At 35.5% G+C, this 24037-nt stretch overlaps 1 protein-coding gene across 1 annotated transcript in view; it reads right to left on the bottom strand.

The window, feature by feature from the left end:
• Mondo (MLX interacting protein mondo) overlaps positions 1 to 24037 on the bottom strand; it is a 139305-nt gene that overhangs the window by 14324 nt on the left and 100944 nt on the right. Inside the window, exons 8-11 of the mRNA XM_089095308.1 lie at positions 15536 to 15690; positions 13078 to 13325; positions 8302 to 8436; positions 3493 to 3620 (exon numbers count right to left, since the gene is read on the bottom strand). Of these exons, the coding sequence (XP_088951434.1) occupies positions 3493 to 3620; positions 8302 to 8436; positions 13078 to 13325; positions 15536 to 15690 (666 nt within the window). The remainder of the gene's footprint in view (positions 1 to 3492; positions 3621 to 8301; positions 8437 to 13077; positions 13326 to 15535; positions 15691 to 24037) is intronic.

Raw genomic sequence — 24037 nt, forward strand, 5'->3', positions numbered from 1 at the left:
ACATCAATTAAAAAAACAATTATAAAACAAAAAACCAGTCAATCAAGACGCCCGTCAAAAAATGTAAACGAAATAATATGACATTCTATCATTACAACAAAAATACAGTTTCCATATTCTTGAGGTCAACCCTTTTGGTAGTATGGTGCAATGAATATATACATATATATATATATATATATATATATATATATATATATATATATATATATATATATATATATATATATTTTCAGCATCGGAACAAAAATAATGGCGGGGATGTCATTTATTTACTTCCACCATAAAATCGTGGAGCCTATAAAAAAATATATACGAAATAATATGACACTCTATCATAAAAATGTTACAACAAAAATATATATTCAATGTTCTCAGGGTCAACCCTTTTGGTAGTATGGTGCAATGAATATATATCTTCAGTCCACCATCGGAGCAAAAATAATAGGGGGGGAAGCAGTAAGCAAGGGGTCATATCTATGGCTGAGAAGTCCTCTGCTGCGGTCAGCAAAGACAGAATAACAATTGACCATAGTCGACAATAGTTGACCATAGTTGACAACAGTTGGTCATAGTTTTCCAGCATCTTACGGTTGTAACAAAAACTAGGGAAACCAATCTAACACGATGCTTTCCTTCAAGTTCTGTACTTTTCTATCACTACTATTTAGTTCCTTCAAGGTCGTGCGACTAGCAGAAGCCCTGACATACCCATACTTTAGTGAAAATCCTCTGGGTAGTAGGCTGCAATGAATAGATATCTTCAGTTTACCATCAGAGCAAAACCAATGGGAGGAAATCAAAAAACTATTAAAAAGAGAATAGCGTAAGAAGCTTCTCTTAAAAAACCGTGAGCAAGGGGTTAAAGGCCACGAGTTCAAAATATGTGTTCTTGCCCCCCAATTTTCTTTTTTTTTTATTCGTTGGTCTGATAATTTCCTATATTGATAAAATAGTTAGCCTGTTTTTGTTTTGTTTTTGGAGGAGACGTGATATGCCTTATTCCCAAAAAACTTCTGCTTCACAAGTTTATTATTGAAAAATTAGTGAGACAAATAAAAAAAACAAAACATAAATCCTCACGAGAGCGGATGAATAGATATACAAGTCCTTGAATTTTTTATCGGTTCTGAGTTTGAAAAGTGAAAAGATAATGTCTTAAATAGTTATGTTAAATTAGAAGTCAGTGTCTTGTTGAATAGTTCATTTGTCTTTCTGATTAACAGATGAGCACCATCGACCGAGCTTCGCACGGTGAAAAGAAAGACATTTTTTCTAATCTCTTTCACAAAAAAAAAAAACTATTATTTTATTTTATTAACTGTAGAACGTAAAACCACTAGAGCATGGGATGTCTGGGTATTTGTGACCTCATCGATATGAAAAGTGTTTTTACACAATTAACTAAGCCCCTAAGTGAATTTACCCAAAGTCGTGACCAATCGAGATCGCTTTTTCACACTGGAAACTGAACAATTTATCTTCTTACGAGCAATAATCACCGAACAAAACTCAGATCCCAGGAATAAAAACTTTTATTTTAATTTTTCTGCCGCAATGTGTAGCATTCAATGCGAAAAAAATTGAGAAACCAAGACTAATTTCACAGCTATCAAACAGCAATGTCTATCTCTAAAAGCTCGGAAACAACTGATTTGTCAACAAAACAATTTGCGTTTTGAAACTTCTCCTCTTTATGCTCAAGACTTTCAACCTTCAGGGTTTTCTATACTCTCTAATTTCAGTCAGCAGATGATTGCGAAAAATATTGAGGTGACTGGGAGGGGAAAACGGATTTTCTCAAAGTCATGACCTATTTAGACCATTTTTTCACACCGGAAGATAGTAGTACGTTCATTTTCAAAACAAAATTACGTATTACGCCGTTTTCGAGGAAAAATTTAAAGATCAACGTACATATATACAAGTATTGCTCATTTAATAACATCAGACATTGTACAGTCCTCTGTAATTTAACAACTGTAATTACCAACTGTACCAATATGTAATTACTCACAGTATGTGCAAGAATCATAAATAAATCATACTGAAATTCATTTTGGGATGAGAGACACATTTCCCAAAATAGAGAAAAAAAAGGCTAATTATATAAAAACTCTAGAAAAATAATAAATTACATAAATCATAGAAGTTAATCAGACCCGCCCTCTATTTGCATACTTGGAATGGTCTGACGAATGATTAAACTACAAGGGCATTTGGTCGCATACAATTATAGAGAAAAGATACAGAACAGAAAAAGTTGAACTTCGGGAAAATTGCAACAAAACATTAAAATCCTTCTTCAGCAAGCATCCCAAAATTCCTCCCAAAGATGAAACAGGGGAGGAAATTTGATTCTTCTGTTTTGCACTATATGAGGGCTGGATCATCCGTTTCTTATGAAACAGAGCACCGCAAGGGCGAAAATAGAGTCGAAATTTGAGTTTTCGAAAAAACAGAACCCTATTTGCGAAATGGGGGGGGGGGGGGCGAGTGGGAGTGTTTTAACTTGGATATTAGCCTATGTAGTATTCTTCGGATTGGGGAGTCTGTACTTACCGAATATGGCCTCAAAAACTCAAATATTGGGTTAAAAACACGTTTCGGTAATAAAATTACATTTTGGGTATGTTGTCAAGATGATTTTCCTAAAATCTTTGGTATATATATATATAAAAAAAAAAAAAAAAAAAAAAAAAAAAAAAAAAAAAAAAAAAAAAATTGCAATTTCCCGAGATCAAACCATATTTTTCCTTAAACAAAAATTAGAGAAAAGAAAAAGCCATTTTTCGAATATTACGAATGTAATACATATAATTTCTTAGACCACACTGTCTTCCCGTTTACAGAATTTACAAATAAAAATATAGAGAAAACTGGTATAATATTTCAAAACCAGTGAAAAAAGAAGTTAAATTAAACAAAACAATGTTTTGTAAAACAATGATTGGAGAGGAGTTGTTCTTTCTTGAGAACTACCTAAAATTGGCGAATTAGCCCTATTCTATTTCGACCTTGGCCAATTAGCCCTTTTGAACTGCCTAAAACTGCCCAATAAGCCCTTCTACTTTAATCTTGGCACCAGTCTAGTGGTAATCATCTATACTAATCTATACTCAAATTCCCACAAACTTCACAAAAATTCCCAAAGTAAGAATTATCTCCAAATGCATGCTGTCAGATGTGATAATGCTATATTTTCTTGCCTTCCCTTTTATCAAGTCTCGTCAAAATTACGGCAAACGTTCGGTGCCAAAATCGAATTCAAATTCAGTTTTTTAACTCGAGTTTCAATGCTTCGTGTGAAAAACTAAACAATTGAAAAGTTGAAAATAGGCGAAAATAAATTAAATATGTAAAAAAAAGAAACTATATTTAAAATAGTTTATTTTTTACAAAAAAAATCGTATATTTTTTACAAAAAAAGGGCTTTTAGCATATGTGCATAATTGTTTACAAAAAAAGAGAAGAGAAAAGGCGATAACAAACCTAATGGCACTGGTGAGTTCTTTTTGTTCTCGTTTGAGTCGCTCAATTTCCTTGAATTGCTTCTCTCTTTCCATGCGAAGCTGCGTAATATATTGGGCCCCCTTGTGCAACATCGCTGCTTTGGAGGTCTAAAATACATATGGAAATGACAACTTCAACAGCGTTGACTATTGCTCAAAATTTGGCTCAATTGTTGTTATGGGGTTGTCCTATATTATATTTTGTGATATTATAAGACATCAAAGGGGGGGGGGGGGCTAAAAATTTTGTATTAATCTATATTATTACAATGTATTTTTTTTTATTATCTATACACTATTGTTCAATATATTATTTTGTTATAATACAATGCATTAAGAAAAAAAGAGGGGGGGACTAAAAAGTTGGTATTAATTTATATTATTGCACTATATTTTATTTTATTATCTATATAACATTTTCCAATATTATATTTTGTGATATTAAAAGGGATTAAAAACAGGAGGGGGGCTAAAAAGTTGGTGATAACTTATTTTTAAAGAAAGTTGAAGTTAGCATGCATTAAAAAATTTGGAGTTAGTCAAAATCAAGACTTTGAAGTCTGGTTCGATGAAAACAAAGAAACTCCAACTCCAGTAACTTTTGAATTCTCAATTTGAATATTTCCGTGCTGGCATTTCGAAATTTGTCCTGTCAAGACGACGTGTAATATTTTGTAATATTACACGAGATAAAAAAAGGGGAAGGCGAACAAAAAAGTTGGTATTAATCTATACTGTATATATCTTGTCATATTACAAGGCATTAAAAAAAGGGAGAGGGGACTTAAAACTGGTTTTAATGTATATTATTATACATAAAAAAAGGGGAAGGCGGAGATAAAAAAAAGGGGAGATAAAAAAAGGGGAAGGCGAACATTAAAAAAAGGGAGAGGGGACTTAAAACTGGTTTTAATGTATATTATTATACATAAAAAAAGGGGAAGGCGGAGATAAAAAAAAAGGGGAGATAAAAAAAGGGGAAGGCGAACATTAAAAAAAGGGAGAGGGGACTTAAAACTGGTTTTAATGTATATTATTATACATAAAAAAAGGGGAAGGCGGAGATAAAAAAAAGGGGAGATAAAAAAAGGGGAAGGCGAACATTAAAAAAAGGGAGAGGGGACTTAAAACTGGTTTTAATGTATATTATTATACATAAAAAAAGGGGAAGGCGGAGATAAAAAAAAGGGGAGATAAAAAAAGGGGAAGGCGAACATTAAAAAAAGGGAGAGGGGACTTAAAACTGGTTTTAATGTATATTATTATACATAAAAAAAGGGGAAGGCGGAGATAAAAAAAAAGGGGAGATAAAAAAAGGGGAAGGCGAACATTAAAAAAAGGGAGAGGGGACTTAAAACTGGTTTTAATGTATATTATTCTAATATATTTTTTCTTATCATTTATATAATACTGTTCAATATTATATTTTGTGATATTACAAGGGATAAAAAAGGAGAGAGGACTAAAAAGTTAGCGATAATTTGTTGCAAAAGAAGTTGAAGTTAGCTTGAATTCAAAGATTTCGAGATAATGTACTCAAAATCCAGGTTTTGAAGTCTGATTAAGTGAAAATAAACAAACTGCGCTTCTAGTAACTTTTCACATTCTCATTTTGAATATTTCAGGGCTGGCATCTCGACATTTTTTCTGTCAAAATGACTCTATATTTAGTAATATTACAAGAGACTAAAAAAGGGAGGGAGAATAAAAGTTGGCAATAATTTATTCTACAGAAGTCGAATTTACCTTGAATTCAAAGATTTTGATTTATTGTACTCAAAATCAAGGCTTTGGAGTCTGATTAGGTGAAAATAAACAAACTGCGCTTCTAGTAACTTTTCACATTCTCATTTTGAATATTTCAGGGCTGGCATCTCGACATTTTTTCTGTCAAAATGACTCTATATTTAGTAATATTACAAGAGACTAAAAAAGGGAGGGAGAATAAAAGTTGGCAATAATTTATTCTACAGAAGTCGAATTTACCTTGAATTCAAAGATTTTGATTTATTGTACTCAAAATCAAGGCTTTGGAGTCTGATTAGGTGAAAATAAACAAACTGCGCTTCTAGTAACTTTTCACATTCTCATTTTGAATATTTCAGAGCTGGCACCTCGAAATTTGTTCTGTCAAAATGACTTTATATTTAGTAAGATTACAAGAGACTAAAAAAAGGGAGGGAGAATAAAATTTGGCAATAATTTATTGCTAAAGACGTTGAAGTTAGCTTGAATTCAAAGATTTTGAGTTAATGTACTCAAAATCAAGGTTTTGGAGTCTGATTAGGTGAAAATAAACAAACTCCAGTAACTTTTCACATTCTCATTTTGAATATTTCAGAGCTGGCACCTCGAAATTTGTTCTGTCAAAATGAGTCAATATTTAGTAAGAATGATGGAAGAGGCACTAAAAGTTGGCAATAATTCGTTGCTAAGGAAGTCTAAGTTGGTTCGAATTCAACAAACTGGAGTTCCCCAAAATCAAGACTTTGAGTCTGATTCGGTGAAAATAAACGAACTCCGACTCCAGTAGCTTTTCGAATTTTTCGAAAACATTTAGGAAAGAGTGTGGGAGCTAAAAAGTTGGTGTTAATTTATTGCTATGGAAGTCGAAATTACCATGAATTCAAAGATTTCGAGTTTCTTAAAATCAAGGCTTTGGAGTTCTGATTAAAAAAAAAAAAAAAAAAAAAAAAAAAAAAAAAAAAAAATCGAGTCTAGTAATTTTTCGAAGTTTTATTTTGAAGAAATCAGGAGTGACATCTCGATATTCGTCCTGTCAGAAAGACTCTTGATCGCGCCAAAATATTCATCGAAGCGAATATTCATTCCTACAAGATATTATCACAAACGGGGAGCGAAGCTAGAATTTGATTTTTTTTTGGGGGGGAGGGGAGGGATATAAAGAATGTGCCGACAAAATTTTTCCAGTGTGCCAAGAAATGTGGATACATGAGCTAAATTAAGACGCCCAGAGCCAAAGGGACTGCGTGCCGACACCTTGGAAATTTGAGAGCCCCCACCCCCCTCCTTAGCTACACTCCTAATCACAAAACAGGAATCCAGGTATACTATATACAATTTAAGGTGTCAAAACATTTCTGAGCAATTTACGAGCATTTCAGGAATTAAAGGGAGCAAGCTTCTGAACAACCAAGGAGAAAAAGTGAACAACCAAGGAGAAATAAAAATTAAATAAATTTAGTTTAACGAGACTTCCATATTGCTACGTAAGAGCTTACATTAAGGAGCTAAAAAAATATAAAATAGTCTGTGACTGGTCAAAACAGAAAAAATTCATCAATAAGTAACGTTTTTACATTCTTACGACCTTATGTAAATCAGTACGATAAAATTACTTAGACAATGTGAAACCAAACCAGCATAAAACTTTAAATTTTTCCTTAAAAAGAAAAAACAGTAAATACAGAAAAAAAGGTATAATTTACAGATATTGTTTTTCTTGTTCTTCTTTAATAAAAAAAAATAAAATAAAAAATGAACAAACAAAAAAAAAAAAATCATAACTTTAAGAAACCTTAGGAGAGGGTTCACTCAATGGAAATTCTAGCCCCCTATTTAAGAGTCAAAATGATTCAAAGGCAGTCTGCCCCCCCCCCCCTGTAACGCTCTTTTACTTCAGATCAAAATACTGAGATATTTTTTTTTTCAAAATTATTGAAAGGTATAATGAATATGTGAATGGGGGCGACTTGACAAGCAAGGTCTCCGCGGAAATTTAATCCAAAAAGCCCCCCCCCCCGTCCTCCCTAAATAGAATGGAAAAAATAATTGGAGAGTACTGTTCTGTAATGAGGTATGTTAAGGCTATGAGATCCCACGGGAGAGGAACTGTCAGCAGCGACAGAATAAAAAATCTCAGAGAATTCATTCAGTATGGAATTGTAATTCAATCGAGTGAATTGTTTGGTGACTGGCACTGGATCAGGGCGGTAAGCTGTGTCGTTCAAATCTGTCCATATTTATCTTGTTACCTTCATCAGGATATCCTTCGTTGATTTTTATGTAAATTATTATCATTCTAATAATAAATTAGTGGTTTATCTACTAGCTTTTGTTGAATAATTGAGGAACATGAAGGGCTAGATAGCCGTTTGGCCTTTCCTGGTCTGTTATGGCCGAAAGCCACTTTAATATGGTCGCCTTCAGAAGTAGAGTAATCGACTAAGGAGTACGGGGTTGTGATTCGGCAATATTGAATCACATGCTATTTGCCCAGGCCTTGGATTTAAGTCAAAATCATGGGTTTAAACATTTAGACCGTTACAGTTGGAGGAAAATTTTGGTTTGGAGGAGCCCCATAAGAATTGCGGCACAAAGCTTGAGCTTGGAATTCGATTAGCTCGGAATTTTAAAGGACTGTTGCCTAGGGTAAGGGAACCACATATTTTTTTTTGGGGGGGGGGTGGATTTTAAAGGGCCTGGATGTGAGCCAAAATCTTAATGTCCGTGATGAATCTGAAACAGCCACAAGATTCCGGACCAAGAAAAACTTGATTTGTAAGAAAATATGCCGTGATCTCCTCCCCCCCCCCTGCAGTTTGGTGTCCGAGGAAAGTAAAAATTTCTTTTCCTCATATTAGGTTTAATTATGGCTCTTAACCTATCTTTGAAAAGCCTTTTTGGGCAATCTTTTTTTAATAATTACATTTTATAGAAGGAATATATTCTAATAGCCACTAAAATGATTTCTGGTGTACATGCGTTTTGTAGGACACTATAAATTTCTAGTGTAGAGAATCATTTAGCAGAAAAGAAGTCAACTCACCTCACTGTTTTTTCCATTGGGGGGTTGATTGCCAATGCCAGGAATCAGGGTATGAAGAATGTCGAAGCCACTTTTCATAGTCCCTCGTTTCTTCGCATCAACACATGACGCATTTGGCTTAGTTAACTCAGCAATCTACGAAAAAATAAAGAAAATATATACAAAATAAATAAAAATATACAAAAATTCAAGAAACGTTCACTGACGAGTTCTCTTTCGGCTAAAACTTTGCCAAATTTGCCAAAACTGCCAAATTTTAGTTTGTTTCTTGTCAAATCATATTTACCATAAGGGTTTTTCCAGTGACCAAATGATATTCCTTATTGTGACAATTGGCAGCCCAGCGACCAACTTGACCACTGAAAAGCTGTTGGAGCCGGGGTATCACGTATGGGGACCCCCCCCCCCTGTTTTGAGCCAAGCAGTAAAAAATTGATTTGGTAAAAATAGTGGCGTGAAATCTATTATTCTACGGGCTGAATTTTTTTTTATTATGTAAATGGGCGGATGGAAGTAAATGACGTAAAATCAACGAAAGGAGATCAGTCTCCGTCGATACAGAAAATCAAGTAACCTTAATAACGATGTCACCTAAACCAGTCAGTAAAAATGACCAGCCAGTTGGTAAAATCCATAGCCCCCCCCCCCAAAAAAAACATACTGGCTAGTGACGCCGACTTCTTTCAACTAACACCATTGTGCTTTCAGCAATTTACACTTAAGTAAAATCGTGGTTTAGGATCGAAGATTAATGTATAGAGGGGAGGGAATTTGTGAAGAAGGGGGACGAGTTATATACATGTACTAATAGGCTAATATTGTTTTTTTGTGCTTATTTGAGGGTACATAAATTATTTTCTACCTTTAACCCGGAGATGGACTAGTGATCAAAGCTTTGATAGGTGAAAAGAAAGATGTTCGTTATTCTTTTTTGCCAAATACCTTTAAGTTCATTTTAATCCCTGTCGAAAGTAAAACCAATAGGGAACTAGACGTCTAGGTATTTGCGAAATCATTCATATTAAAAATGTTTTTGCAAAATTAATTAAGATCCTAAACTACTTTTTTCAAAGTCGTGACCTACCTAGATAGTTTTTTTTCACCAGAAAAGGAACAGTTGTCTTAATACAAACAATCTTATTGAACAAACAGTAATCAACGAGCGAGGCTCGGTTCTCTTGTTTACAAATTATTGTAACTTCTACTGCAATGCGCGGCATTTAATGCAAAGCAATTAGGAGTCCAAGAGTCCAGCTATCGAACGGGAATGTCTTTCTCTAAAAGCTCGGAGTCAACTGATGTGTCAACAAACGACTTCTATTTTGTAACTCCTGCAACTTATACTCATTACTTTCACCCTTCAGGGGTCTCTAATTTCAGTCAGCAGACGATTTATACAAAATATTAAGGAGGCTAGGGGAGGGAAGCGAATTTTCCCATGTATGCGAATTTTCAGAGAAGAATTATAGTGCCATTTTTGAGATAAAAATTTACAAATATATCTATATACAATTATTGTAAGTTTGATAAGTTTGATTCGTTTCAAATTCATTTTGAGGCGTCGAAAGTTCCTCTCCATTCAAGCGGTTGCGCAACAATAAATAGATAATCAATGACGTAGTTTCCAATTTTTAAGTGTATTTGCACTGTCGGTGATAGACAAAGAATCAAACTATTATTATCATCAAATATATATCTAAAGAAATAGATATGTTGTTTTGAGGCGAAGTAACGCAGTCTTAGCTTGTATTTCTGGAAATAACAACATTCTCGGTCTAAGCAACACAGAATTGCTTATTCTATTGGTCTAAGCAACACAGAATTGCTTATTCTATTGGTCTAAGCTACATTCTATTGGTCTAAGCAACACAGAATTGCTTATTCTATTGGGCTAAGCAACATTCTATTGGTCAAAGCAACACAGAATTGCTTATTCTATTGGTCTAAGCAACATTCTATTGGTCTAAGCAACACAGAATTGCTTATTCTATTGGTCTAAGCAACATTTTATTGGTCTAAGCAACACAGAATTGCTTATTCTATGGGTCTAAGCAACATTCTATTGGTCTAAGCAAAATTCTATTGGTCTAAGCAACACAGAATTGCTTATTCTATTGGTCTAAGCAACATTCTATTGGTCTAAGCAACACAGAATTGCTTATTCTATTGGTCTAAGCAACATTCTATTGGTCTAAGCAACACAGAATTGCTTATTCTATGGGTTTAAGCAACATTCTATTGGTCTAAGCAACACAGATTTGCTTATTCTATTGGTCAAAGCAACATTATATTGGTCTAAGCAACACAGAATTGCTTATTCTATTGGTCTAAGCCAGTGGTCGGCAAACTTTTTCGCCAAAGAGCCATATATGTACATTACCAGGATTAAAAAAAAATTTAGAGAGCCAGATCGGTTTATTAATGTAGTAAACCTTTATTATGATTTTAGACCTTCATTAAATTACGGGTACACTGAATGAAACTTGATTTCAAATTAATAAAGATTATATTTATTTATTAAAAAAAGAATTAAAGTAAGATATCCATAAATTTAATTATGACAATAACTGACAAACACTTAATGCGAACAATGTCCATCTGAGCATCTCCTTGGAAAGTTTGAGTATGTTAGGTTTGTATGTTGTTGTTTTTAATTTTAGGCACAATTCGAGGTTCTCATTAATAAGACGACTTCTCAATTTACTCTTGATAAAATTCATGCACAGTGGGCAGTGGCTGGCATGTAGAAACGCGCGAGTCTCCCCCGCGCCGCGTTCCCTTCAATCGTCAACCGACCGATACCCTCGGCGCGACTTGCGCATCTGCTGCCTGCATTTAAATATTTGTGCTGGAGCGGCATTTGAGGGGCCAAAGAGCCGCTTGCGGCTCCGGAGCCGCACTTTGCCGACCACTGGTCTAAGCAACATTCTATTGGTCTAAGCAACACAGAATTAGCATACATACACGATATATTTTTAAAGTAGCGACATTAATTGGTTGTAAGAAAACAAAGAATAAAGTACGTTTAAGCAGAATCAGCTTATTTTGAATCCATCTTGTAGGTGCGTGCAATCTTTTAAAGTAAAAATCCTTCTTGAAAAATAAAATCTCAAAATTTTGAGGGGTTGGCAAAGACAGCATTTAATGAATTGCAAAGGAATGACACGGTAGAGAGGTACTGTGAGCTGATAAAGCTATTATTGCTCTAAACTCCCATAAAAAAAAATCGCCGACGAATTCGATCAAAGGTTGATCCGACACTTCACGTTGCCCAAGTCCCGTTAACCTTGTTTTTGGTTTTGTCTGCGCAGATACATCTTTAATATATTCTACTAGCCTTTTAAAGTGATTTGAAACCATTCGAAGATAATGTTATAAAGCAAAGTTTAAGTATAACAGGAATAAAGCTTTTCAGCTCACAATAGCTCTCTATCACCATTAGTTATAATGTTAGCCGTATTCTCTAACAGAGCACATACGAGCAATTGAATTGTTCTCCTCTTATTTACATCCTAAGCAGGATAGAATTAACACTCTGAACCACCCTAACTCGCCCTCAAGCCTTAGAAAATTCTATCCGAGCATACATTCTCTTTACTATTACATTCAGAGTTGTTTTTATAACTCTAGGAGCCCCTCCTATCAGCAGTATTTTCCTTGTTTTGTTATCTCTCTGCATTTCATGTCTTTCTCTTCTCATTAACCATATTTCTATGTTTTCCCTTTCCTTTGACAACTTAAGCTTTAAGACTCAATCTCTTTTGCTTGCATGTCTTAGGGGTATATTTTTACTCCGCGCAAGCTCTACTTTGGGGTTCATTTTTCGTAAATAGGGTTTTGGAGCCGCCATATTACACAAATTTTCGACTCTGACTCTAACTTCCGATGCAAAAAAGTGTTTTTCCTCGTTGTTCAAGCCAGGGCACTATAAGTTTTCGGTTTCTGGTCAAGGCAATTCCAATGGTGAGCTTCCTGTTTCAATCCGGCCCCATTTTTAGGGGCCCCGCGCTATTCTTTCGGTTACTATGGACTGTGGTTCGTCCTTTACTAGGTTGCAGCTACTGCTGCAACCACGACTGCTGAAGGCTTATGAAAATCGATACTCATTTCAAATAATTGTTGAAGGTACAATTCCTAGCTCTCATTTCCAACGGTACAATTCTAAAGTTACAAACGGTACAATGTTACAAACTAATTCCAACCGGTACAATTCCAACTCTTAAAATTTTTGATCCAAACTTAGACTCCAGCTTTTTTATTTTCTTGTATTGCATTAACCCAACTACATTCATAAATACTATTCCACGTAAATATCTAGAACATGAAGCCACTGAAGTAAAAGTTGGTTTGTTTTACCAACTCCTCGCTAAGTTAAAACGAAGACTCCAGATCCTTAATTTGAACTATTCCGACTCCTTTAGCAGCTGCAGTTGCTACTACAATAGTTGCAGCTTTGGTATTCCACATTCGACTTAATAACTATTTGTTTTAGACTTTTCTGCAGTGAGTTTTCAAGTAAATAAACAGATTATTCAACAGACTAAAACAGATGAATCAATAGACTAATTAAACAGCCTAAATAAAACAACAGACCACTTAAAGTAAATAAACAGACTATTCAACAGACTAAATAAGACAACAGACTATTTAAAGTAAATAAACAGACTATTCAACAGACTCAATAAACAGACTATTCAACAGACTACTTCAACTAAATTAACAGACTTAAATAAACAGACCACTGGATTCTTTCAAAAGAAAATGCAAATTATTCACCTTTGTCTTTGAATCTTCTATCGGTCTGCCACGCCTTGCACACGGACCCACATCCACATCCATGGGTTGAGTTCCAGCATCCAAGTTTCTAAAACCGTTAAAGCCAACCGGTGTTCGAGCACTAGAGAGGACAACAGCTTCAGGTACTTTAGAGGGGCTTATTACAGGTCTTCCATGCGCAGATGGATGACGGCGATGGGAAGGTAGAGGTTTCTGGGAAGGCTGAGCTTGCAATTGTAATCCTGTCCCTATAAATGAAGTCTAGTTTTACCCATAGAGGAATAGGTCCACTGTTTTTTGGGCAGATGTGTGTTAACTCTCTGCTTCGATGAATATGTCCCTCAGCATAAGAAACAGGGGCGTCGTTTGGGGGGGGGGGGGTCAGTTGCCCCCCCAATAATTTAGAGAAAAAAATTATTATATATCCCATGCCCTTTGACTCTCAAAATAAGAACCCTTCTTGCCGCTCCCCCTAACATAATGCTGGAGCTACTCCTCTGGTAAGAAGTATTAACATAAGAGATACCACTAATATTTTTATTCTTTAGGTATGTAATGAAACTTCTGAAATTTCTTTTTGCTATTTTCTGCTATTTTCTTATTTATTAAATTAGGAAAAGCTTAGAAATTAGGAATTATAAATTAGGAAAATTAGAAATTAGACTAAGCTTCTCTAGTATCTTCTAAAGTCTTGTAAATTAAAAAATCGTGAATTTTAATTAAAGCTAAGCAACTCCTTCCAAAGAAAGGGGTTCGGGCCCACTCGGTATGAGTATTAATCAAGATCAAATTATGGTAACTTTGTACGGACTGGTAAAAGGGTCTCTCGACTTTAAAAGGATCAAATGTCCAAATTATCATTTCGGACGCTAGTCATTGAAATGGAGAGGGTCCAAAATAATTTTTTTCATTTCGCTTTTTTCATTTCATATCTTTTTTCATTTTTTCAAGAATGAAGCGACATACACGAACATCAAGACAAGACGAGAAACGATAAGCAAGAATTTTTGTATAGCTGGGACAAGATCTGAAATAGTGTTTTTCAGTGTGTCTGAACTGGCGAAAGCTTAAGAACTTACCAAAACTTCTTGAAACTTTTCGTTTTAATTAGCCGTGAAAAACTTAATTAATTGAATTTAAATTGTTCTTATTAAAAAAAACGCCAAAAACCTGTGACACCGAAATTTTTTACGCTATAATACTTGATATAAATTGAATTGATATAAAATCAATAGCTTAATGACAAGAAGCTCTGTTTGTCTTTGTACAAAAAGTGTGCTAAACTTCTTCGCTGAAACTCGGAAGTTGCAAGAATGTTAAGCGTAGATGGCACGCGTCTAAAAAATGATTTCAGTCTAACACCAATTGCGGCCATAAAATGTATGCAACATGAATTTTTATTTCCTTTTAAATCATCTCATGTTATACGTATTTATTACAATTCATTTTACAAACAATAAAAATTGTTAAAAACTTAATTTCGCATATGAACTCATTAAATCAGTTACGTGTCGGACAAAATATATCCCCCCATCCTCCTGGACACGGCCTTAATCAAAACATTAAAGAAAAGAAAGAAATAATTTTCACACGAAAGTAAAGGGCCATATTCAAATTTAAACAGAACTTTTCCGCATGGGAGAAATTGCCCACAGGGCGAATTTGTAAGAAAAAATATTTCAAATACTTTAAAATTTAAATATACGGCCGTTATTACTACGCAAGGGGGACTTTTCCAGGAGGATTTTCCTTAAATTTCCCTTCCTTGAGATTGCAGTAACGCACGACGGGTAAGCTAGTTTATAACATTCTTAGAATTTAAAGAATTTAAATACTTCTTTATAATTTAAACTGACTTATCAGAAGGCTTACATGCAGACCCAAAATACCTCAAGTGAGCGTTAGATGCATTAATAAGCGAAAACTCTCAATTTCTAAGATTTTTCATTTACTTTTTTAAATAATGAAATTTTTAGGGCTGTTCCACATTTTCGTCAGTGTTGCCACGTTGAACCGTGAAAATAAATAGGCAAAAGTAATCAGTTAGATTTGACAATATTTTTCGTCTGTAAAAAATAATGGTTTTACTGTCATTGCCGTCACATGTTTTTTCATATTTTTCTTCAGACAGTTTTGTCATAGCACAGTAAAATAGCCTTTTACATTGAAATAATATATTGGATTAATAGTATTTAAGTATTAGTATATTTATAGTATAGTATAATAGCATAAAAATATAGCATAATATACAGGATTAATGTTATAGCATAGATTAGTTGGATTAATAGTATATGCAGTAGTCATTAGATTAATAGCATAGTTAGTATAGTATTTAATAGTATTATATAATATTATAATAATACAGTGTAGTATATAGGATTAGTAGTATAGCATAGATTGATTAGATTAATAGTATGTTGGATTAGGTAAATTCGTCTATTAAAGGATTTGTTCTTACCCAAAGTCAGCAAATCAAAGACTGTACTCTCTTTGCGGTCTTCAGGAGGTGACTGATGTATCCTCATATGGCCCTGAGAAATCTGTGTAGGGGATATTGTTGTCAAATGAGGGGTTGCTATTGAATGAGCTGGATGTTGATTCTGAATTGATGTCCTAAGAAGAAAAAAAAATTCCAGAAAAAGAAAATTTTTTTGATAAAAGTGAAATTTTCACTGGTTTGCCTCTAATTTTCTACCTACCATTTTCGTCAGCTTCTCGCTTCAATTTTGAATGAAAAAAAAAAAAAAAATGGGGATATATATGCGCAGTCAGTATTTTAAATATTATAGCACTAAACTAAATAGATTATATAACTAAATGTTGGTCTAAAATGATGTCACCACTATTTGCGCAATACCTTAAAAATTCTCGAAAGTTCCCTTCGGATGACACCAATTCCCTCAAGATTAAAAGCAGGCACATCAAAAACCGTAGAATCCTTTTCAGACATGCGTTCAGGGTTGCCACCCTAGTGATTTATCACTAGCAAGTGACTTTTTCCTAAATCTAGTGATTTTTCAAAATATAGCGCGTAGATTCATGATTCAATAGAGTAAAATCTTACAAGGAGCTAAAAAAAAAAAAAAAAAAAAAAAAAAAAAAAAAAAAAAAAAAGTGATTCACTACAGTTCTCAATATGTACAAGATTAGAATTTATGCAAATATAACGCAATTGAAACTTCCTATTCCCAACGTATGTCCATATCAGATATAGACCTCACAGCGTTATCATAGGCAGCGCGCTAGCCTAAGTACAGAACGATGTGGGCACAATGTGTTGTTTTTTGTTTTTTTCTCCATACCCGGGCACTTCGTATCGAAGGAGTTGTCGTAGAAACTTCAAAAAGAGCTTATTCGCTTAGAAATTGGAGTGGCCAGTGCCCTTTTTAAGTCGAAAGTGATTGAAGGGAAACTAGCCCCCCCCCACGCTCATACATCCCCCAAACCCATCCACACAAAATTTTAAGATAGCCATTTTGCTTAGCGTAGTTGATATCCAAATTGAAAATATATTTTAGATGAGCACAATCACCCAAAACCCTCAAGGCAAGGGTTTTAAGTTATACTCTGGGGGTATATACGTTTTTTTTTTAGAAAGCGTTGTCGTAAAAGCTTCAAAACAGGCTCATTCGACTGTAAATTCAAAGGGCTAGTACCCTTTTTAATAGTCGAAAGTGATTGGATGGCAACTAGCCCCCCCCCCACAACCCTCCTTCACCCCAACACATCCCAACAAAACTTTTAGATTGCCATTTTGTTCAGCGTAGTTGATTTCTAGATAGAAAAATATGTTTTTGAGGAGAACACACCCCCACAACCCCCAGGGCAAGGGTTTTAAGTTATGCCCTGGGGGCATATAAGGTTTTTATAGAAGGCATTGTCGTAGAAACTTCAAAACAGGCTCATTCGATTGGAAATTCAAAGGGCTAGTGCCATTATTAATAGTCGAAAGTGATTAGAGAGCAAACTAGCCCCCCACGCCCATCATTCCCCCAAACACATGCCCCTAAATTCCCCCAACCCCAAACCACGCCAATCTGTTCACCACATACGTCCAATAAAAATCTTGAGATACCTATTTCGTCCAGCTTAATTCAATTCCACACAGAAAATGTTTTTTCGAGAAGGTCACTCCCCCACAACCCACGGTGAAAGTGGGGGAATTTATGCCCTGGTGGCGTATGCGATTTTATAGAAGGTGTTGTCGTAGAAACTTAAAAACAGACTCATTCGATTGCAAATTCAAAGGGCTAGTACCCTTTTTAATAGTCGAAAGTGATTGGAGGGCAACTAGCCCTCGCACGCCCATCATTCCCAAACACATCCAAACAAAATTTTGAGATAGCCATTTTGTTCAGCTTAGTTGATTTCCAGATAGAAAATATGTCTTTGAGGAGGACTCTCCCCCATAGCCCTCGGGGCAAGTGTTGTAAGTTATGCTCTGGGGGCATATAAGGTTTTTATAGAAGGCTTTGTCGTAGAAACTTCAAAAAATGCTCATTCCATTGGAAATTCAAAGGGCTAGTGCCCTTTTTAATAGTCGAAAGTGATTGGAGGGCAACTAACACCCCTTCCCACGCCCATGATTTCCCCAAAGACATCCAATAAAAATTTTGAGATTGCTATTTTGTTTAACTTAGTTGCTTTCCAGGTAAAAAATATGTTTTTGAGAAGGACTTTTCCCCAGGGCCCTGAGGGCAAATAATTCAAGTTCTACCTAGGGAGTTTAAGAGGTTTTTATAGAAGGCGTTGTTGTTGAAACTTCAAAAAAACACGTTCGATTAAAAACTAAAAGTGTTAATCCCCCTTTTAAGAGTCGAAAGTGATTGGAGGGCAACAAGCCCCCCCCCCGACGCCCATCATTCCCCCAAACACATTCAACAAAATTTTGAGATAGCCATTTTGTTTAGCGTAGTTAATTTCCAGATAGAAAACATATTTTTGAGGAGGACACTCCCCACAACCCTCAGGGCAAGGATTATAAATTATGCCCTGGGGGCATATAAGGTTTTTATTGAAGTCTATGTCGTAGAAACTTGAAAAAGGGCTCATTCGATTTGAAATTCAAAGGGCTAGTACCATTTTTAATAGTCGAAAGTGATTTGAGGGCAACTAACCCCTCTCTTGAAAGTTTTGGAAATTAGGTCTTTACGGATGACAACCCTCCCCCACAGCCCTCAGGACAATGATTATGCCCTGGGGGCATATAAGGTTTTTATTGAAAGCGTTGTCGTAGAAACTTCAAAAGGGCTCATTCAATTGGAAATTGAAAGGGCTAGTGCCTTTTTTAATAGTTGAAAGTGATTGGATAGCGACTAACGCCCCTCTCACGGCCACCATTTTCCCAAACACATCGAATTAAAATTTTGAGATATCCATTGTGTTCAACGTAGTTGAAGTTCTGGAAATTAGGTCTTTTAGGATGATAATCCCCCCAGAGCCATCAGTATAAGGGTGTTAAGATATGCCCAGGGCCACAAAAAGTTTATATAGAAATCACTATCTTAAAAACTTCATAACAGCACATTTAATAGAAAATGAGAGGGCTAGTGCCTTTTTCTGCGGTTGAAAGCAGTTCCATATTAACTAACGCCCCTCTCAAGCATAATATTTTCCGATACACATCGAATCCAAATTTTGAGATATCCATTTTATTTAACGTAGGTTAATGATCTGGAAATTAGGTCTTTTAGGATGATAACCCCCGCAGAGCCCTCAGTGCAAGGGTTGTAAGCTATGCCCTGGAGGCATATAAGGTTTATATGGAAAGTTGTTGGATAATCATAGGCAGCGCGATCGCGCTGCCTAAGTAAAGAACGGGGACACTCGAGAACGAGACAAGAAACGGGGACTAAGTAAAGAGGAGGACACTCACCGACAGCTCTCAGGGCAAGGGTTTTAAGTTCTGCCCTGAGGGCATATGAGAACGGATGTTGGCACAATGTATTATTTATTAATTTTTTATTTTAGAGCAGGGCACTTCGTATCGAAGAATTTGTCGTAGAAACTTCGAAAAGCGCTCATTCAATTGGAAATTGGAGTGGCTTGTGCCCTTTTTAATAGTCGAAAGTGATTGGAAGTTGACTAACATCCCTTCCACGCCCACCATTTCCCAAAACACATCCAATAAAAATTTTCAGATAGCCATTTTTTTCAGCGTAATTGATTTCTAGATAGAAATTATGTTTTTGAGGACAGTCCCCAACAGCCCTTAGGGCAAGGGTTGTAAGTTATGTCCAGGGGGCATATAAGGTTTTTTATAGAAGGCGTTGTCGTAGAAACTTAAAAAAAGGCTCATTCCATTGGAAATTCAAAGGGCTAGTGCCCTCTTTAGTAGTCGAAAGGGATTAGAGGGCAACTAACCCGCCTCTCACGCCCACCATTTCCCCAAACACATCTAATGAAAACTTTGAGATAACCATTTTATTCAACGTAGTTTTAAGTTCTGGAAATTAGGTCTTTGAGGATGACAACCCCCCACAGCCCCCAGGGCAAGGGTTGTAAATTATGCCCAGGGGCATATAAGTTTTTGGATAAAGCGTTGTCGTAGAAACTTCAAAAAGCGCTCATTCGATTGGAAATTGAAATGGCTAGTGCCTTTTTTAATAGTTGAAAGTGATTGGATAGCGACTAACACTCCTTCCACGCCCACCATTTCCCCAAACACATCCAATAAAGATTTTGAAATAGCCATTTTGTTCCACGCAGTTCAAAGTTCAGGAAATTATACCTTTGAGCAGGACATCCCACAGTCTTCAAGGCAAGAGTTATAAGTTATGCCCTGGGGGCATATAATGTTTTTATTGAAATCCTCGTCATATAAACTTGAAAAGGGGCTCATTCAACTGGAAATTCAAAGGGTTAGTGCCCTTTTTAATAGTCGAAAGTGTTTTGAGGGCAACTAACCCCATTCTCACACCCATCTTTTCCCAAAACACATCCAATCAATCTTTTAGATAGCTCTTTGATTCAACTTAGTTGAAAGTTTTAAAAATTAGGTCTTTAAGGATGAAAACCACTCCCCCTTTACAGCCCTCAGGGCAAGGGTTGCAAGTTATGCCCTGGGGGCGTGTAAGGTTTTTATTGAAAGCGTAAAACTTCAAAAGGGCTCATTAAATTGGAAATTGAAAGGGCTAGTGCCTTTTTTGATAGTTGAAATTTTGAACAAAGTTGAACAACCCGCTCAGAGCCCTCAGTGCAAGGGTTGTAAGTTATGCCCTGGGGGCATATAAAGTTTATATAGAAAGTTGTTAGTAATTAACCCCCCTCTCACGCCCACCATTTCCCCAAAAACATTCAATCAAAGTTTAAAGATAGCCAGTTTGTTCAACGTAGTTGAAAGTTCTGGAAAGTATGTAATTATGGATGAAAAACCTCACAAAGCCCCATGGGAAAACGTTTTAAGTTCTGTCCTGGGGGCATATAAGGTTTCTATAGATAGAGGTGTCGTAAAACCTCAAAAGGGTCTAATTCAATTCGAAACTGAGAGAGCTAGTGCCCTTTGTAATATTCGAAAGCGATTGGAGGGTAACTAACCCCCCTCTCACGGCCACCATTCCTCAAAACACATCCAATCAAAATTTTCAGATAGCCTCTTTGTTCAACGTAGTAGAAAGTTCTGGAAATTAGGTCTTTGAGAATGAAACCCCCCAGCACTCAGGGCCAGTTATGCCCCGGGGGCATATAAGATTTTTATTGAGAGTTTTGTCGTAGAAACTTCAAAAGGGCTCATTTGATTGGAAATTGAAAGGACTTGGGCCATTTTTAATAGTTGAAAGTGATTGGAGAGCGACTACCCCCCCCTCTCATGCCCACCATTTCCCCAAACACATTCAATCAACATTTTGAGATAGCCATGTTGTTTAACGTAGTTGAAAGTTCTGGAAATTCGGTATTAGAGGATGACAACCAACCTAACAGACCTTAGGGTAAGGGTTGCAATTTATGCCCTGGGGGCATATAAGGTGTTTATAGAAAGCGTTGTCGTTTCCAAAAGGGCTCATTCGATTGGAAATCGAAAGGCCTAGTGCCCTTTTTAAAAGTCGAAAATGAATGGAAGGCTTGACATTTTTATATTAAAGATCGAAAAGTGGGTATAATGTATTATTTTTGGTTGTTGTTTTAGACCAGGGCACTTCGTATCGAAGGAGTTGTCGTGAGAACTTCGAAAAGAGCTCATTCGATTGAAAATAGAAAGGGCTGATGCCCTTTTTAATAGTCAAAAGTGATTTGAGGGCAACTAATCCCCCTTTCACTCCCACCCTCCCTCGCCAAACCTCCCATTTTTGCTTTTAAAATTTAACGAAATCAAAATAGCGTAAATGTATCCAAGCTATCAAAGAAAGTAAACAGATTTTTTTTTGCGAATAGTATCAAGTTTTCCATTTCAGGTCAACTGGAGGAGGTATGAAACCAAATTAAACAGTACTATTTGTGTCCAGATTTTAAAAATGGTGTATATTATTGAAAATTGCTGAAAATTTTTCTCCAGGATACAAGCAGCAGGCCAAACCATAAATTCTTAAAAAAAGAAAAGATTTAAAGAATTATTTTGTTTTCCCCTGAAAAGACTATGTCAATATAAAACGAAGAGAAATCAATTAAAAAAACTTTTTCCATAAAATAAGTTTTTCAAAGAAAAGTGAAGAACTCCATTAATCAAAAAATGAGCAAAAATAAAATCAAATAATCTACCAAGCGTGGAACTACCACAAATCAGCATCGACAAGTAAATGAAACCCAAAACGAACAGAAATTACAATAATTAACCAAGTCAAACTCAAAACGAGCAAAAATTAACATAAATTGGCTGCAAAACCCCTATGCCTTCCCAAGGCCTGAAAAAAATTTGCACTTTACTGAAAAAATATAAATGTTTTTACTTTTATAACTTTAATAAATCAAATAATATCAATATTTTGATTACTAAATATCAGTATATGTATATTAAATTGACAATGCACATTCATTTGTATTTTTTCAGTAAATTACAAATTTTGTCCTGGTCTTGGGAAGGCATAAGGGTTTTGCACCCAACTCATGTTAATTTTTGCTCGTTTTGAGTTTGACTTGGTAAATTATTGTAATTTCTGTTCGTTTTTGGTTTCATTTATTTGTCGATGCTGATTTGTGGTAGTTTCACACTTGGTAGATTATTTGGTTTTATTTGTGCTCCTTTTTTGATTAATGGAGTTCTTTATTTTTCTTTGAAAAACTTATTTTGTGGAAAAAGTTTTTTTAAAATAATTCTCAAGATTATAGAGACACTTAGTTAAACGCAAAATTGCAAAAATGTTCTATGCTTCCTATTTCACAACATTTGCACAGGTCGAAATTTTGTCTCTATATTTATGGATTTTTTCTCTATAATCTAGAAGTTCTAAACAGGGTTGCCACCCTAGTGATTTATCAGTATTTGCAGTGACTTTTTATGTTGCCTAGTGATTTTCTTCTAGCTAGTAATTTATAGTGATTTTGTTCTTAAATCTAGTGATTTTTCACGATATTGAGCGTAGATCCGTGATTCAATCGAATAAATCATACAAGAAGCTAATAGATAAAAAAAATCACAAAATAGTGATTCACTACAGTCCTAATATAGTCCAGATTAGCATTTATACAAATATACCGCCTTTGAGACTTCCGATCTCCCACCATATAATCAAATATAGACCCCAAAGCGTTACCAACAAGATAATAGGCGAACCTAGTTAATCGCAAAATTGCAAAATCTTCTTGTTGGGACCTTTGGCCCCTTTTGTTTCCGAAAAATGCCATTTTTATAAATTTAGCTTCATATATCTTCAATTGTAATATCTAAATCCCGGGATAAGCTTTTATAACGAGGCGTCCGAATGAATCCAATAATTAGTAAGTGTTTGAAAAAGCCAGCTGAGCGATGACTCATACAGCTTAAATTTACAGCCCGAAAAGCTTCATAGGATGCTGGGAGTCAAATTTGATTCGGCCATTCATCGCCTTTGGTCAGAGGTGCGCGCACGGAGGTGTGTCGAAAAGTTTCTTCATTAATTGTAAGAGTTTTTATTTCAGTTCATTTTTTGAGTTCTTGTAAATACGTGAAAGTGAATACAGTAAGAAAGTTTGTCTTTATAATCTTTGACTTTTTAGCCTATGTGGAGTGCAGGAGCCTACAGAAGGGCTGAGTTTATATTATTTGTAGTAGGAAAAGAGTTGCGAGACATACCGTCATTTATTATATCGACAGGGGGTCCGTTGACCCTCCAAGGAGATAACTAGAAATATTAGTGGTAACCCTGGTTGGCCACCCTTGGCCTAGGGTTTGGCCGTTAGATCATGTTATCATGCCCTGGAGCAGGGTATACCGTAATTGGGTATTAACATACTCTCTATTTACGGAACAGTAGTGGTAACCACGGGCATTCCATTACAATATTTGGCACCAGCGAGGCTTCCCCTCCAGTAAGTGGTGTAGCACCATTTTTGCGCCAATATCTGGTGGCAGTCCTAGCTTACCATACTAATAGTTCTATACTTCCTATTTCACAACATTTGCTCAGGTCAAATTTTTGTCTTCATGTCTATGGTTTTTTTCTATAATCTATCAGTTCTAAATTAGATTTTCTTCTGCTAAAACCTTTGGGAGTGGAGTGAATGGTGGATATGAATCCATCCTCTACATCTGCAAACAGAACAGAAATGGACTCACTGAAAAATAAGAAGGTAGGTATACATTAAATATAATTTTCTAAATGAAAAAAGAAAAGAAATCGTTGAAAAAGACAATAGGACATAGTACTTTTTATAATAGGATTTGTAGTATAACTAGATAGATTAAATCAACTATAGTTTGATAATTGAAGTCGGTTGGGAGTAAGAGTGGGGGGAGGGGGTATCTACTCTGGGAATTGTCTAATGATTTTAATCTTCACTTCTAATATCTAATCGAAACTACAATAATTCTCCTAATTCTCTAATTTGT

This window comes from Artemia sp. Qi Xiang Cuo, chromosome 10 (assembly GCF_049724085.1).
Source record: "Artemia sp. Qi Xiang Cuo chromosome 10, ASM4972408v1, whole genome shotgun sequence".
Classification (NCBI taxonomy): domain Eukaryota; kingdom Metazoa; phylum Arthropoda; class Branchiopoda; order Anostraca; family Artemiidae; genus Artemia; species Artemia sp. Qi Xiang Cuo.